We start from the raw sequence: 16,210 nt of genomic DNA on the forward strand, positions 1-16,210 counted from the left end.
TACTATCTAGGAGGGGAGGCTCATTACGTGGCCTTAGTCTCTAGATGGCTTCTTCGTCATAAAAAAACAATATAATGTACATTTAAAAACTAAAAATATCCTCTTAAAAAAATAACATTCTTTTTTTATTTTTTGACAGCTATCACTGGCTCACCCACTGCATCTCCTGCTACTCCAACTGATGCACCACCAAGCTCAGTCTTGCCATCCCAACCATCTGGGTCAACCAGCTCACCAGCTACCCCATCAGGTAATTAATAACACCCATAAAAGCCTGAAATAATCACCTTTGGCTTTGACATTTTGAGATGGGCCCTCACCCAATTCGGACTTTCTGGAACCTTGCCTGGGTCTCGGTTCAGACTTAGCTGGAACCCAGTGTAGGCCAAGATTGGTGTTTGAGCATGAAATCAATCTCTAAGGCCCTGTTTGGTGCACAGGACAATCCTGCCCGGCGGAGACACCACGGCCCCATGTGGGATTAGGGGTGGCAAAACCTAACACGACCCTTCGCCAACCCGCCTCTTAGGCAGGTTCGGTTTGGGCAAAAACGAATCCGTTTAATAAACGGGTCGACCCGCCTATTAAACGGGTCGGGTTCGTGTTAGGGGTATGCCAACCCACCAACCCTGCTGACCCGTTTAATAAACGGGTTAGGCGGACGGGTCAACCCGCCAAACCGACCCGCTAACCGCCAACCCAACCCGCCAAACTGACCCGCCAACCCGACCCAACCAGTTTATTAAACGGGTTGGCGGGTCGTGTCGGGTTACCTGTTTAATAAACGGGTTGGGTTCGGGTTGAGGTATGCTGACCCGCCAACCCGACCCGATTGCCACCCCTATGTGGGATGGGAATGTCCCACATTTGAAACATTGGACAAAGCAGTCCATGCGGGGACCGCTTTCAGCCGACACACTGATGGGACAGCACGTTGCCGTAAGAAGGTGGGGTGGGGGTGAAAAGATCAGGTGCCATCACATGGCACAATTTTTTGTGCCTTACCCACCTGATCACCCTCCATCTTGGGGATAGGGCCTGTCAGGCGTGGAGCCCATGACCTGATGGACGGCGATCAGGTGCTTAAGGCAAAAAAAATGTACCATGTGATGGCACCTGATCCCGACTTCGGTGGGGGACGGGGGCATACACGGACAGTGTGGTCCGGTACTCCTGGGTGCAAGGGAGGGTATATCAGGGTTAGACTAGAACCCACATTGCACTAAGCAACCGCCCTCCATGAGATTGATGTTTAATGGATCCCAATTTTACCAAATTGGCCAGTAAATAAAATGGATTTGGTCCTAATATAGACCACACTCCACTTTGCTAAGCTACAATAGATACCATGCATACTAGCGGTGTCAACATGTCGGGTTTGGTTTGGACCCAGGTGAAACCAGAAATGACGCCAATTTTCAGGTATAGTATCAGGTCCGGATGCGGGTTTAATTTGACCCATCATAAGAGAGACCATACCCAAATCTGATAAGAACTACATGAACCAGACCCGGGCCATACCCTGTAAAACATTATTTATATCATTTTTACATTGAAAATTTGCGGGTCTTAATTGAAACTGGGGTCGGGCCTGGGTCTGCTATAAAATTTCACAAACTATACCCGGGTCCATGTATTAATCAGTCTTTCAGGTCCGGACCAGGTCTTCTTATTTATCACCATACCCGGACCCTATAGGTTTTGGTACAGGTCGGGTCTGGGTAAACCAGACAGTTGACACCCCTAATACATACTCTCAAATATCACCGAAATTTTGAAAATATTGTGAATTTCACATGATGCTTTCAATATCTGTTATTTTGCCGTTCAAAACATGGGATTAAAAAAATTGCCTATATCAGAAATATCACACTTGTAACACGTAAATATGGCATAGAAACACTTTTTTTTTTAACTGCTTGGTATTGCAGGAAGTGTCACCAAATCCCCACCTTCAACTAATGGAAGCCCCATGAACTCTGCTCCTTCTCTGATGGTCCTCACTGCCTTCTTCCACATTTATTGTGCTTCTGCTGCTGGGTCCCTTTGAGTTGGGTTGAATTTGACTGATTGGGATTTTTTGTATTTTTGGGGACTCCACCCTATTCTTTTCTTCTTTTATTTGGTGCTCTTGCTTATGGTTTCTTTCTTGTGATTGTTGGGGGTTGTATTTATCTTGTTATTGCTCATAATATGACAGAAATTTTGTGTTATTTTGTCAAATCTCTCTCTCTCAAAGTGATGTAAATGGGTCGGGTCGGATGTGACTAATACTAGATCCAATTAATCAGATATTGGTCGAACCGAGTTGGATTGGGATGGGGAAAAACTGATGCTGGATCTGATTAAGTCTATGTATCGGATTTGGATGGGAAAAAACTGACACTGGATCTGATTAAGTACATGGATCAGATTCTGGTCGGATGTCTGATAACATCCGGGGTGTTGAGTGTTGACATTCATATTTGATGGTGTGTCGGATTTGGTTTTGTAGAGTTGAATTCAGATTCAAAACTTATTGGTAATTCGGTATCTGGCCAAACATGAGTTTTTCCTTTTTTTTTAGGCTAGGCCAAGAGAAAACCTGCACATTGGCTGGCCTCCTGTTGGTAAAACCCTTAAGGTCCCCCTTGCCCATTAAGGAGTACACCCAGCTTCCCTTGCGGCAAGGGATGCCCCACTGTGAATTTTGAGCTTGTGACGTCCTATCAACTTGGTGACATTCACAAACAGCCCTTACCAGATGAGCAAAGCCCGGGTGGGGGCCAAACATGAGTTTAAACTTTAACACAATGTGATCAGAATAAACTTTCAAAAGAAGAAGCTCGAGTTGGTCTCAATCAATTTGAATCCGTTTGAATTGATCTATTAAAAAACCATTTTTTTGAAAAAAAAATCACACACACACACACACACATATATATATATATATATATATATATATATATATATATGGGCTGATTCAGACTCGTCGAATTGAGAAGGGTTTGATCCGATTTGATTTTGATAACGTCTGTTTTACATGTAAGGAGTCTAAACAGATCAATTTAAGGTTGGATTCCAACCCAAATGCAATAGAAAACATCAACCTAAACACTCAAATCCAGGGATGACAGTGGACCGGGGGAAAGCGGGGCCCCGCCTCGCCCCGTTTGGATCAGGGATGAAGGGTATGAAACGGGGATGGAGGCGGGGACGAAGGTTAAAATCCATCCCCGTCCGGGGGTGGAGGCGGGGATGGACGTGCACTTTTCCCCGCCCCGCCCCGTCCCGTCCCCGCCACGATCCCCGCCTCATCCCCACCCGACCACTTTTCCCCGCAATATCCCCGCCCCGCCCCGCCTCGTCCCCGTTTGAACTGGGGATGGAGGACATGAAACGGGGATGAAGGCGGGGATGGAGGATAAAATCCATTCCCCGCCGGGGATGGAGGCGGGGGTGGAGGATAAAATCTTGAGGCGGGGCGAGGGTGGAAACCTTGTCCCCCGCCCCGCCCCACTGCCATCCCTACTCATATCAGTACCGGGAAAAGCCCAATCATACAAGACTCCTGGATCTATTCTAAGATTCATGTCTGATGAGTGTAATGCATCAGATGTAGTCATTAGTCCCTCAGATGCACATGGGCTGGGGCTTCAACCTGGATCTAACCAGCATTTATGGATCTGGATAATTGGCATCTGAATTAGAGCTGAATTATGGCTGGGTCAGTTTGGAACAGGGTTAGAATTGTGTAAGCCAAAACAATTGGGTATGGTGGGTATGGGTTGAAATGGGTCTAACCCAGACCGTTTTGCCTTTTCTGCAAATCAATCAATTGGTTTTACCTCCTTTCAGTGGATTCAGAGCCACAGAGCTCATATCTTGACCTGATCCAGGACTTCAAAAAACATTAATACTAATATATTTTATTTGCAATTACAAACATTTGAAAACAGTAATAGTAGTATAAATAGTGGGTGCAAACAAATCGGGCCAGTCAGACCAATCCAGATCCAATTTTTTTCTCGGATATGGATTTAGGTAGGACTTTGATGATATTTAGGTTCGGACTTGACTTCTCAAAATTGGAGCCAAGTATGAATGAGTATTTTTCAAACGAGTTTATATTCTGATTTGGTTTGGATCCAATCCATTTTACCTTATTACAAAGGAAACCCATTGTTTCCAAATATATGAACATATAAATACAAATATAACTATAACTATAAATATAAATATAAAAATAAAATAAAATACAAAAACAGGTTTTCCTCGTTTGAGTTAATGCTTTGTAAATACATAAAAACAATTAATTATATTAATCATATTCGTGTCAATTCATATAAATTCAAGAGCGGAAACAACTTTTCAGGTAAATTCTTTGGATCCATATCTGAACCTAACCTGGGTCTACCATAAATCAGGTCTAAACCTAGCCGGTATGAGGGCATTCATTCTCTCACCTTCCGTCAGGGATGTCAATAAATCTGATTTGATCCTATATATAACCGAAATCGATTCCGTTTAGTTTCATTTGGCAAGCCAAAATCATATCCAATTATAATCAGATACGTCTATGGTTTTGATTTTTTGCTATCTAATCCAACAAATATCCAAATTTGGCAGACATCCAAATCCATTTACATGTAAAAGCAGATCTGATATGAGCTTTTCACCATCCGAATCCGTTTAGCCAACATCCGATTAATCGGATATGGTATTAGCGACATCCGATCCGTTCACATCCCTACACCTTCCGTTTAAAATCGGAGGGAATCCGGAACCGGTTACAACTTGGCTGGTAAAATCTTCGGGTCCATATTGAAACCGAACCCGAATCTACCACGACCCAGATCATGTAACCCGACCCGGTGAGGCGGCAGACTTTCTCTCTCCTTCCGTTTAAAATTGGAGGGAGAGAGAGAGAGAAAGGGAGGCAACGCGTAGACAGAGTTTCTGCCGTGAAGGGATTCCCTCCGTCCAAGAGAGCCGCTCCGGCGGAGGCGCTGGGAGAGAAGAAACCGAAATTCGCCGTCCGGAGACGCCAAAAGACTCCGAAGGGATATTTGTGGAGCTCAGAAATCCCATCCCGCCGTCGATCCTTCCCTCAAGGAAGTATATTCCAAAAACCTCGCGTCTCGAGCTCACAGGTGAATCCTTTCACCACCACCACCATCATCTTCATCATCACATTCTTCTATCTTTCCTTATTTCGATCATATCCGGCACGAGAATCGTAGGGAATCTTAGGTTTCTGATTGCTCCGGCTTGGTCTTGGTTTTTTTTGTTTGTTTGTTTTTGTTTCAATATCTATGATTCTTTCATGATTAGGGTTTGACGAGTCGTTGGTTTTGGTATTTCGTTGATATCGATGAGTTTAAGGATCATATCCTGTCAAATTACGTAATGATCTGGTAATTGAAAAAGTTTTCTTTGGTTTGACGTACGGAAAAGGGGTCAGATCCTGCCGGTTATGCGCGCCGTGAGTCGATTTGGTTGAAAGTTCTTTCATTTGAGCTTTTGTAAAGTGAGGTTGTGCAATTTTCTGGTTATTGAAGGAATATTCACGGGTTTGATGCCGAGAAAGAGCGGGTTAGATTCTGCTGGCTGTGCGTGCATCAAGCATGTTCAGTTGGAATTTTGTTCGTTTGAGATCGTTTTCTGTTTGATGGTTAAGTTGAGGTGACTGTTGATGGTGCGACAAGGTTGAAAGTTGGAACATTTTGGTTTTTTGGACTTAGTTATAGTTGTGGATTTTGATGGAGCATATCTAATTGTAAAGGGACTTGTTCTCTTTCAACATATCAATGGCTAAATCAAATGTTTGCCAATATGGTGTTGAGAGGACTATTTGCGCGTCTTGGCTTTCTTTAATTGTATATTGTAATTCTGTAGGTAGAGCATGTAATAACTCTCTCTCCATGAAAGTCACTGAGATGTTCTAACATAGTTGATGATGTGTACAGAAAAATCAATATTGGGTGTTTTTTTTTCTCTTTTTCTTGGTTATATTCACTTTTGTTGTTTATTTTCTGATTGATAGAAAAAGTTCTATGTCTCCGAACAAGAGATCTAGGTCAGCAAACAAGCGTTCTACAAAAGTCAATGAGGTGCCTCATGATAGGGATGGAGTTAGGATGAACAAGAAAAAGCTGCAGGTGAGATTTTCAATGCATTCAAATATGAGCATTTTTTTATGCTTGTTTAATGTGCAGTTGATAAATTAATTGAATGAAATCAGTGTGTAGGTTCGAGAAGCTCGTCATCTAATATCCAAAAACCTGTGACAAAGGTGCTATGGTAGCTTGAAAGGCACCTGGTCACTCTTTTTTCTTTTTCTTCTTTTTATTAATAATGCTTATGTGTTCCATGGAGAGGTGAAGCCCATGGTTAATGGGGGGAATATAGCCCTTGATATTTTGTAGAAAATATTTGCAAGGAATGAGTTTATTTGGGTTTATCTGGCCATTTATTATTTTACAAGTTAGATTTGTTCATAGAACAAAATTATTTAGCAGAAAGCAGAACAAAATTTCTTTTTAATAGAACCTGAAGCGCGCAATGGATTCTTTAATAGAACCTCAGTCAAGCAAACTTTTTCCAGTAGAACCTTAATCAAGGAGCTTGCTTCTACATTACTACGATCCATGCTAAGATTTTAGTGTTGTCCATCCGCCATTCCATATGTCTTTTCCTGAACTCAAGGGTGGTGGTGACTTTTTCATATTCATCGAGGAACTTTATGTTTCCATCCACAATTTTTGTGAATGAGAGTTGAGGATCCAGACGATCATCCTCAATGTATTTGATGAGGCCTTTGGACAAGATATGGTTCTCCATAGTGGAAGCTCAAGTGCGGTAGTTTGAGTCATTCAACTTGATGTGCATAACGAACACAAACTTTTTCTCTATCACAAACAAGAGAGTTGATAAAGAAGAATGGTCACTTGAAGCATTGACACGTTCTCCAAGAAGAAGCATGAGTACCACGATGGTCGACCTCTAGGATCATGAGCTTATTGGCTATGATTGTTAAGATAAGCTTCTAATATATATATATATATATATATATATATATATATATATATATATATATATAAAGCCCGAATGTCCATCAGGGGTATTCCAGTCATTTTACCTTGTAATAGTAGTCAGCCCATTAGGGGCTGATTGTTTATTATTATTTTTGTATTTTTTGTAATGTTTACTTTTTGTAAATCTTGATTGGGACAACTCGAGCCCAACAGCTAGTTGGGCTACTCCCTATTCCCTTTCATTGTTATAAATAGGGCTTCAAGCCCTTGTAAACCTCAATGCCTTTTGAGCATTTTATATAATACAAAAACCTTTATTTGACCCTTGTGTGGGTGGTGTGGATTGAACAATCAAGTGTTCTTTTTGGTTGGTTGTGTTCTTATAAGTCTATAAGAGACTTGTTTGCTTTTGTTTTTCATTTCATTACATGGTATTAGATTTTTGGTGCTCTTGGGTTGTTATTCATTCAGAAAGGCCAAAAGGAGAATCGTAAGATTGTTGGAGCATCGGTTCGTGGGATCGTTGCATCGGGAAGCTTACTATCGAAGATCTCCTCAACAAAATTCTTGCTACCTTCCTTTTTCTTTTTTTTTCTCTCTCTCTTTTTCTCGTTATTATAAAAATGGAGGATGAAAGAGAAGTGATCGTTTTTATTCTCGTGAGACTCAATGATACTAACTATGTGATGTGAGCATCCGTAGTGGACCATAAAATATGAAAAAAGGGTCTATGGAGTTTGGTTGATGGCACCGAAATAGAGTCTAAACTTATACTTACCAAGATTGAGAATTAAAAGGAAATGACTCTTCAAAGAGAAAAGATGTCTAAGGCCGTCACCGAATATGAGAAAAAATGAAAAAAGTGGAGGATGGGTCATTCCAAGATAATTGGATGGCTTATCAATAGTGTTGACATCGAAAAGTGCTCTAGTTGAGTGAAATTTGACTTTGCTAGTGATTCATGAAAATATCTTAAAGCTATTAATAGTCTCAAGGATATTGCTCACATATGCAATGTACAAAATAAAGTGAGAACTATGACCCAATGAAAGATGAGCATTAGGGAATATTACAATGTCCTCTCTCTTTTTTTGGATGGATTGGCTCTTTTAGAGCCAAATTGGTATTGCCCCCAAGATCTAGAACTCTATGAAAAACAAATTAAAATGAAACATTTCTATCAATTTATTAATAGGCTTAGACCCGAATTTGAAGGGGCCAAATCGGCTCTTCTTTATAGAGGAGGTGTATTTACCATAGTTGAAACTCTTGAAGAGTTAACCATGGAGAAAAATAGGTTGAAAAAAACTCATCTTTTTCAAAAAATGAAGAATCCATGCTTGCTATGTCAAAGCTCGTAAATCACACAAGAAGTTATAAACCTCCTCACTTTGGAAGAAATAATGAGAATGAAAAAAATTCCAATGACTATGGAAGAAGTCAAAATAATAAAAGAGACAATCATGAATACGAGAAGAGTGACAAAATAATATGTTACTATTGTTATGAGCTGGGTCACATCAAGTTTTTTTGCCCCAAAAGAAGGAAAAAAGATTAAAGAGACGATAAAAAGGTGGCTTCAGTGAGACCATTTTTTGAAAGAAATGGTGTAGACAACTCCAAATGCATCGGCTCGTTATCCTTGGCACAACTCATGCATGCATTATAACCAATGTTAAAAATCAAACTTCTTCCTTCACGGGTGTGTCCGTATCCACAAGCATTGACCCCGGTAAGACTTCTTGGATTCTTGATTCCGGTGTTTCTTTACATATGATCCCAAATGAGTCCATATTACTCGAATGTCATCCTAACCCAAATAATTCTTATGTTTTAACCACCGATGAAACTTCCTTAAAGATTAAAAGTTTTGGGTTTTTTCAAAAACAAACTTTCTTTATACCAAATATTAGAGTAGTACCAAAATTGAATTTAAACCTCTTATCCGTTTTCATCTAATGATTGTTTGATACATGATCTACAATCCATGAAGCTGATTGGGAGAGGCCATAGAAGAAGAGATCTCTATGTTATGGATAATCTTGAATTATCAAAACATACTTTTTGTAATTTTATAAAAAAAAAATATATAGAAAATTGACACAAAAGACTATGACATCCTAGTGTGTCCAAATTACATTTGTTTTCATTTCTTACAAGCTATAAAGAAAATGATTTTGTTTTTGAAGATTGCATCCTTGGTAAAATGAAATCTTTACCCTTTGGGCCTAGTCATTTTATATCTAAAAAATTATTTGAGTTGGTACATTCGGATGTATGGGGACCGGCTCTAGTTATATACATAATGGAGGAATATCTTAATATGTTGTGTTTGTGGATGATTATAATAGACACTCTTGGATATATTATCTTAAACACAAATATGAAGTATTTGATTGTTTCAAAAAATTTAATTGCTATACAAAGACTCAATTTAAAACTAATATTAAAATCTCTAGAATCGATTTCGGAGGAGAATTCGTGTTAAAGGAGTTCAAAAATTATCTTGACTTACATGAGATTATTCATCAAAAATCATGTCTTTATATTCCTCAACAAAATTGATTAGCCAAAAAGAAGCATAGACATATTGTTAAGACTACTAGAACACTTCTTATATCAAGAAATGTTCCAAAAATATTTTGGGTTGAAGCCGCTCTTACGGTGGTTTATTTGATAAATAGGATGCCTTAAAAAACCATTGAAAACATTTCTCTTATTGAAAAATTATTTAAAATATCTTCCGATTATAAAAGGTTGAGAGTCTTTGGTTGTAAATGCTTTGTCCTTACCAACAAAAAAAAATAAAAAAATAAACAGTCAGCCCTTAATGGGCTGACTACCATTACAAGGTAAAATGACCAGAATACCCCTAATGATTATTCCTGTTTAACATACACATAAATATATATTAGAAGCTTATCTTAATAATGATACCATGTAAGAAATAAGAGTGTGCTAAAATAGATGCCACTAAGGGCTACACAATTACAAAAGTGTGCACAAATACAAGAAGCCACTTACGGGCAAAATACAATATCACCAAAGATAGCACAAGCACAAGCCACTAAAGAAAAACAACACATAAAAATAAATAATTTTATTAATTAAAAATGCTTAAGAGAAACATATCAAATGGGGAAGAGCTCTTAAGTTTTCATCTAATATGTGTAGGATAATTAACTCATAAAAGCTGTCACACATATACTCCATTTTGACTTCCATTCCGTATCCCTTTATATACAAGTCATATTGAAAACTTAATAAAAATGGCTGTATCCTCGTATCCTCAGCCATATCCATGTGACATAGCATAAAAGAAACTCATCAAAAAGTGTTTAAGATAATTGATATGCACCTAAAACTTGAAAACACCAATGTAAGGGCATGTTGGAGTAGTTCTATGTGTTGGGGTTTGTTATAGTTGTTCTCTGAACAAAGACAGGAGATAAGTATACCTAATCAAGCGTTAGATATTGAATTTAGGACTAGGTTTTGACCTTAGGAACAATCATGTATTGGGCAACCCAACTCAGTATGGGTGTTGCTTGGGCCAGCACATCATAAAAGTTGGGTTGTGAAGCATCCAGGGACCAGGGTCACCTACATGGTTGTTCCTGTCGGTCCTAAACCAGGCAAATACCCAGTACAGGAAAAAAAAAGGCTTAGCAATTCCACACAGAGTTGCCAGTCGGAGAAGCGGGAGTAGAAAGCGATTAGGGAAGTGGAAGTGGAAAGTGAGGTACTTCCAAAATTTTATGAAGCAAGAAGCGCTGGACAGCTTAGAGGCGAACCAGAAATCGTCTCGTAAGCGAGAAAAGAAGCTAACCGGAAGCAACCTGGAAGCGAAAAAAGAAAAAAAAAAGAAGAAAAAGAAGAAGGAAAAACAAGAAAAAACAGAAAAAAACAAAAAAAGAAGGGAAAGCGAGCTTCTCATTTAGGGGAAGCACGCTTCCCATTTAAACATGGTGCTTCTCAGCGCGTTTCGGAAGCACCACGTTTCGCACTTCTGAAATGCGCTTTAGGGAAGCGCGCTTCCCTAGATCTTATAATGCTTCTGGTAACCCTAATTCCACACGCAGGCACATTCTCGGACGTGGATTTACATGCATGAAAGGACCCAAATAAAATAAAAAATGTGGTGCATCTATCAAAAAATAGGAGCACCATTGTGTCAAATTCATGCAAATTAGAGGTAAACTCTTTATCATCGTTAAGGTAGCTTGCTCAAGGCCAAAACAGAATTATTCTGGTAAGTTATTAAAAATAATTTGCTATATGAAAAAGAAAATATATTCTTGATTATGTCCTTAAAAACTGCATTTGACTATTCGTAACTAGAATGGCAGTTTTTTTTACTTATAAGGACTTGCTTGTCTAATATGGAAAAACTTTGCCAGATTGAATAAATCTCATATCTGAAAGATTTTATGTTTGCTACTAGAAAATATCTTGATAATTTATAATTTGGTGCACTTCCCTTGGAAAAGCTGAGAACAGTTTGCTGGTTTCATGTTGTTGTTCAGAAAGAATTTATTCAATACTTTTTGTGGCAAGCATGCATTGTTGGCCTAAATGCTTCCACCTGAGTGAAACTTTCCTATCTTAACCCTTTTGAAGTGCTAACTGCCCTTCAAATTTCTGTGTAGAAGCGAAAGTTGTATGACATGTTGGGCCCTGAGTGGAGTAAGGAGGAGCTTGAACACTTTTATGAAGCCTATCGCAAGTACGGGAAAGATTGGAAAAAGGTTTTCTCTGTCTTATTTTATTCCCTTCTGAAGGTTTCTGGTGAAGATGTACTCTTTGCTATTGGCCTTGATTATGTTTGATCAGTTGATATTGCATCTATTAACAGCTAAATTACAGAGCATGCTGTAATGAACTTGTTGGTTTTGTCTCATTGAGTTTTTTCCTTTTAGATTTATTTTCCCAAACTCAACATACTGGAATTCCTTGTTTCTCGTGATTGACTTGTAAAGATTATAATGCAGTGCTATTGATCAGTAGAATATTGATGCTCACTTTCAGGTTGCTAGTTTTGTCCGTAACAGATCTGTGGAGATGGTGGATGCTCTTTACTGCATGAATAAGGTGGGATTTACCATATACTTTTTGTTTTGAGTATGAGCTTTCGGCATCAAGTTTTATGGTCTTATGAACTGATGACCACTTTGAGGTTTTGTAGGTGTACACTATCATGTGATTATAAATTATTGGATACTTGACAGTTGATAAAAGAACACTTTGTCATTATGTGATTTTTCTAAATAATTTGTGCTTCCAATAATTCTAGTTTCCGCAGCCGTAACAGACTGATTTTGTGATAGTGTCTGATTCTGCATATGGTATACGATTGTCCATGAAGTAATTTTGTACTATTGCATGTTCATCATGCGGTAGCAGGTCCATGTTAAGTGTAGATGGTAACTTTGGGAACTGACTGAATGTTTTAATAACTGCTGAATCATTAGTGATGCATGTAAGAAGATGAGTTCCTAGATCACCGACAATGAATACTTCAAAGAGCTCCAACCAAAGTATCGAAATGAATACTCACATGAACCAAGAAAAGATCATACACAAATACCCAAAAAAGGGTATTCAATAGCAAGAGGAAAACAATAATATTATTGATTGTAATTCTGTGAAACACACAAAAAATGCATACATATGAGAGGGGGCAATGCCCCATATTTATATAAAATAGGGGAGCAAGAAAGGAGAGAGTCGTTGGGATCCCAATGGCTTTGACTTAGTCAAATGTTGACAAGTCAAATACAACCTAAAAAGGTCCTAAAAATAAAAGAAAAAAAGGAAAAAAGACCTATACAAATAATACTAAAAGAAAAAAAATAAAATTAGCCTTATGATACATTATTTAACACTCTTCCTCAAACTTACGGTTGAATAATCGAAAGTTTGTCCAAGAGAAAGGGAAATCTAGGAATTGCGAGAGGTTTGGTAAAGAAATTTGTCAATTGATATTCTGAAGAAACATAGGGAAGATCAATAGTGCCATGTAGGAATTCCTCTCGTACATGGTGACAATCCATTTCAATATGCTTGGTTTGTTCGTGGAATGTCCGGTTGTTGGTAATGTAAATATAACTTTTGTTGTCGCAACATAGTCGTGATGCCCTTGTATTCTGAGCACCCATATCATGCAACAATTTCCTTAGCCAAACTACTTTCATAGTGGTTGTAGCGATGACTCTGTATTTTGCTTCAGTTGATGAGAGATAAACTTTTTGTTTGCTTTTTGCACCTCCAAGAAATCAATGATTCACCTAAAAATACACAGAAACCAGCAGTTGAGTGTCAGTTATTTGGTTCTCCTCTCCAATTTCCATAAATATAAGCAATTAAATCTGAGGAAGAAGCAGACAAGAAAAGTCCTCAAAAAATAGAGGTTTCAATATATCTAATAATACGTAAAACAACTCACATATGAGTAGTGGTAGGAGCATGCCGAAATTGGCTTGTTGTGTAGACAACATGCGCAATGCTAGGTCTTGTAATGGAGAGATAAGACAATGCCTCGATAAGTTGTCTGTAAGGTGTTGGATTTTCAAGTGGTTCTCCATCATCAATCATCTTTTTTACATTTACGATTTCGGAAGTGTCGACCTTTTTCTCATCTGAGATACCAGACTTGTCAACAATATTTAGAGCAAACTTAGACCGAGTCAGCAAATAAACTCTAGAAGAATAAGCAACTTCTATACCAAGATTTAAAAAAAAAAAACCCAAATCACTCATTTCAAAGTGTATTTTGAGAAATCTTTTAATATTTTCAACTCCCTGTTTATCACTTCCAGTGATGATCATGTTGTCTACATAAAGAAGAAGGATAATAATACCTGCATTAGAAATCTTAACAAACAAAATTGTATTAGTGAGACAACATTGAAAACCAAAATCAAGCATAACTTACTAAATTTGTCATACCAAGCTTTTGGACTTGTTTAAGGCCATACAAAGCCTTATTTAAATGAAGAGCCTTTTCTTTAGGAATATTAATGCCAGGTGGCGGTTCCATATACACTTCTTTGGCTAAGCTTTCATTGAGAAACACATTTTTGACATCGATTTGATATATAGGCCATTTCTTTACAGAGACAAAAGCTATTAAGGTCCTAACTGTGATCATTCTAGCAACTGGAGTAAAGATATCTTTATAATCTATTTCATACTCTTGGGAATAGCCCTTGGCAACTAATCTGACCTTATACCTTTCAAGAGTTTCGTCACTCTTGGTTTTAACTTTATACACCATCGACAACCCATAGGCTTTTTGCCTAGTAGAATATCTTGAATAGTTTAGGTATTCGCCTTTTCTAAGGCATTTAATTTCATTGTCATTGCTTCTACCCATTAAGAATGTACCTTTGCTGCAACATAGTTAGAAAGTTCTATCTAGGAATGTATTAATGCAATGTAGGCTTGATATTTAGGTGAAAAAGACTCAGGACACAAATTTTTCAAGGACTTTTGACACTCTCCATGACCTTCTTGTTTGCATTTCTTCCCGTTTTTCATTACTAGTATATTTTTCAAGAGTACATGGTTGTTCTAAATTACTCCGCCTAGAGTATTGAATACAACCTTGATTATCATGAAATGATTTTGTACTTGTCATATCATTTTTATTTTCTTGGCTTTCATCAATATCACACTCATCAATCTTTGGAACTAGATCCAATAAAAAAGAATACTCATTTATTTCTTTAGTATTCTCACTTTAAAAAAAACTTTTCTTTTCCAAAAAGGCTATATTTCTTGACACATAACTTTTTATTTTTAAAGTCAAAACATCTGTAGCCTTTTTTATAATTTGCATATCTTAGAAAAACACAAGGAATAGCACGATGAGAGAGTGATATTTTTGTCAGAAAAAACAACACTTGCATCCAAAAATCCTTAACCTAAAATAATCTGGAATTTGTTTGAAAAGTTTTTCAACAGGAGATATATTTTTTAAGGAAGAGGATGGCATTCTATTAATAAGATAAACTGGAGTTAGAGTGGCTTCAACCAAAAAACTTTAGGTACTTGATTTGTAATAAGTAAAGTTCTTGTTGTCTCCATAATATGCCTATGTTTTATTTCGACAAAACCATTTTGTTGAGAGGTATAGGGACATGATCTTTGATGTGTGATACCGTATAGATTTAAATAATCTTTAAATTCCTTTGATAAAAACTCTCCTCCTGAATCGATGCGAAAGAGGAAAATATCATTTTTAAATTGATTTTTGACTAGATTATGAAATATTTGAAAGTGTGAGAAAACTTCAGACTTATGTTTAAGAAAATAGATCCAAGTATGTTTTGTAAAATCATCCACAAAAATTACATAATACATAAAGCCACCTTTTGCTATAACAGGTGCGGGTCCCCATACATCCGAATGTATTAACTCAAGTGGTCGAGAAGAAATAAAGATTCTTTCTTGAAACTGTAATATTTTCATTTTACCAAGAATACAATTTTCACATGTAAAGTTTTCAAAATTACAAAAACTTTTCATCTTTGGAAAAAACTTGATTTTAGATATACTAGGATGACCAAGTCTCTTATGCCACAAATCCAAATATAGTTTCTGAACATTACAACACAATGTATTCTTGGGTATTTTCAAAAAATTCATGTAGTATAAGCCTTCTTATCTATGGCCTTCTCCAATCAGTTTTCCTGACTGACGATCCTGCACTCAACAATCATGAGAGGAGAAAAAAATATTACATCCATGATAATTGAGAAACAGATAAAAGATTTAAGTTAAGTTTAAGAATACATCTAATTTGTGAAATAAAAAATCTTGTTGAGTTTTAAGAAATATTTTCAAAATTTTCTATTCCTTTTATCTCAAGAGATGTTCCATCAACGGTAAAAACATTTGACCCACTTGTCTTATAACATTCGGATAATATATCAATATTTGGTGGCATATAAAAAGTGACACCTGAGTCCCAAAGAGATTTACCAGGATCAGAGATGCCAAAAGAAGAGATTGCGGTTTTAGTGGATGAAGATGCTTTTTTGAGTAGAGGTTGAAGTACCTCCACTAATTGAGTTAAGGACATGTTTCCAATGGATGGTTCACTTGATTCTTGTGGAGGTTCGATAAATGCAACATTCTTCTCATAGGGCTTGTTCAATTTTGGATAATATGTTTTCACATGTCTCGGTTCA

General features: G+C 37.5%; 1 protein-coding gene across 3 annotated transcripts in view; it reads left to right on the forward strand.

Annotated features, from left to right (window-relative positions):
- Window positions 1-4,912: 4,912 nt before the first annotated feature.
- LOC149827676 (protein ALWAYS EARLY 3-like) overlaps window positions 4,913-16,210 on the forward strand; it is a 54,672-nt gene continuing 43,374 nt past the window's right edge. For 2 of the 3 annotated variants that reach the window (XM_090019553.1, XM_090019552.1), the window contains exons 1-4: window positions 4,913-5,132; window positions 6,026-6,140; window positions 11,666-11,764; window positions 12,045-12,107. In XM_090019553.1, the coding sequence (XP_089875679.1) occupies window positions 6,036-6,140; window positions 11,666-11,764; window positions 12,045-12,107 (267 nt within the window). In that variant the 5' untranslated portion in view covers window positions 4,913-5,132; window positions 6,026-6,035. Of the gene's footprint in view, window positions 5,133-6,025; window positions 6,141-11,665; window positions 11,765-12,044; window positions 12,108-16,210 lie in introns of those variants that run through there. The other variant, XM_090019554.1, reaches the window with a different exon arrangement.

The sequence above is a fragment of the Nuphar pumila genome, chromosome 10 (genome assembly GCF_984573655.1).
Source record: "Nuphar pumila chromosome 10, dmNupPumi1.hap1.1, whole genome shotgun sequence".
NCBI lineage: Eukaryota > Viridiplantae > Streptophyta > Magnoliopsida > Nymphaeales > Nymphaeaceae > Nuphar > Nuphar pumila.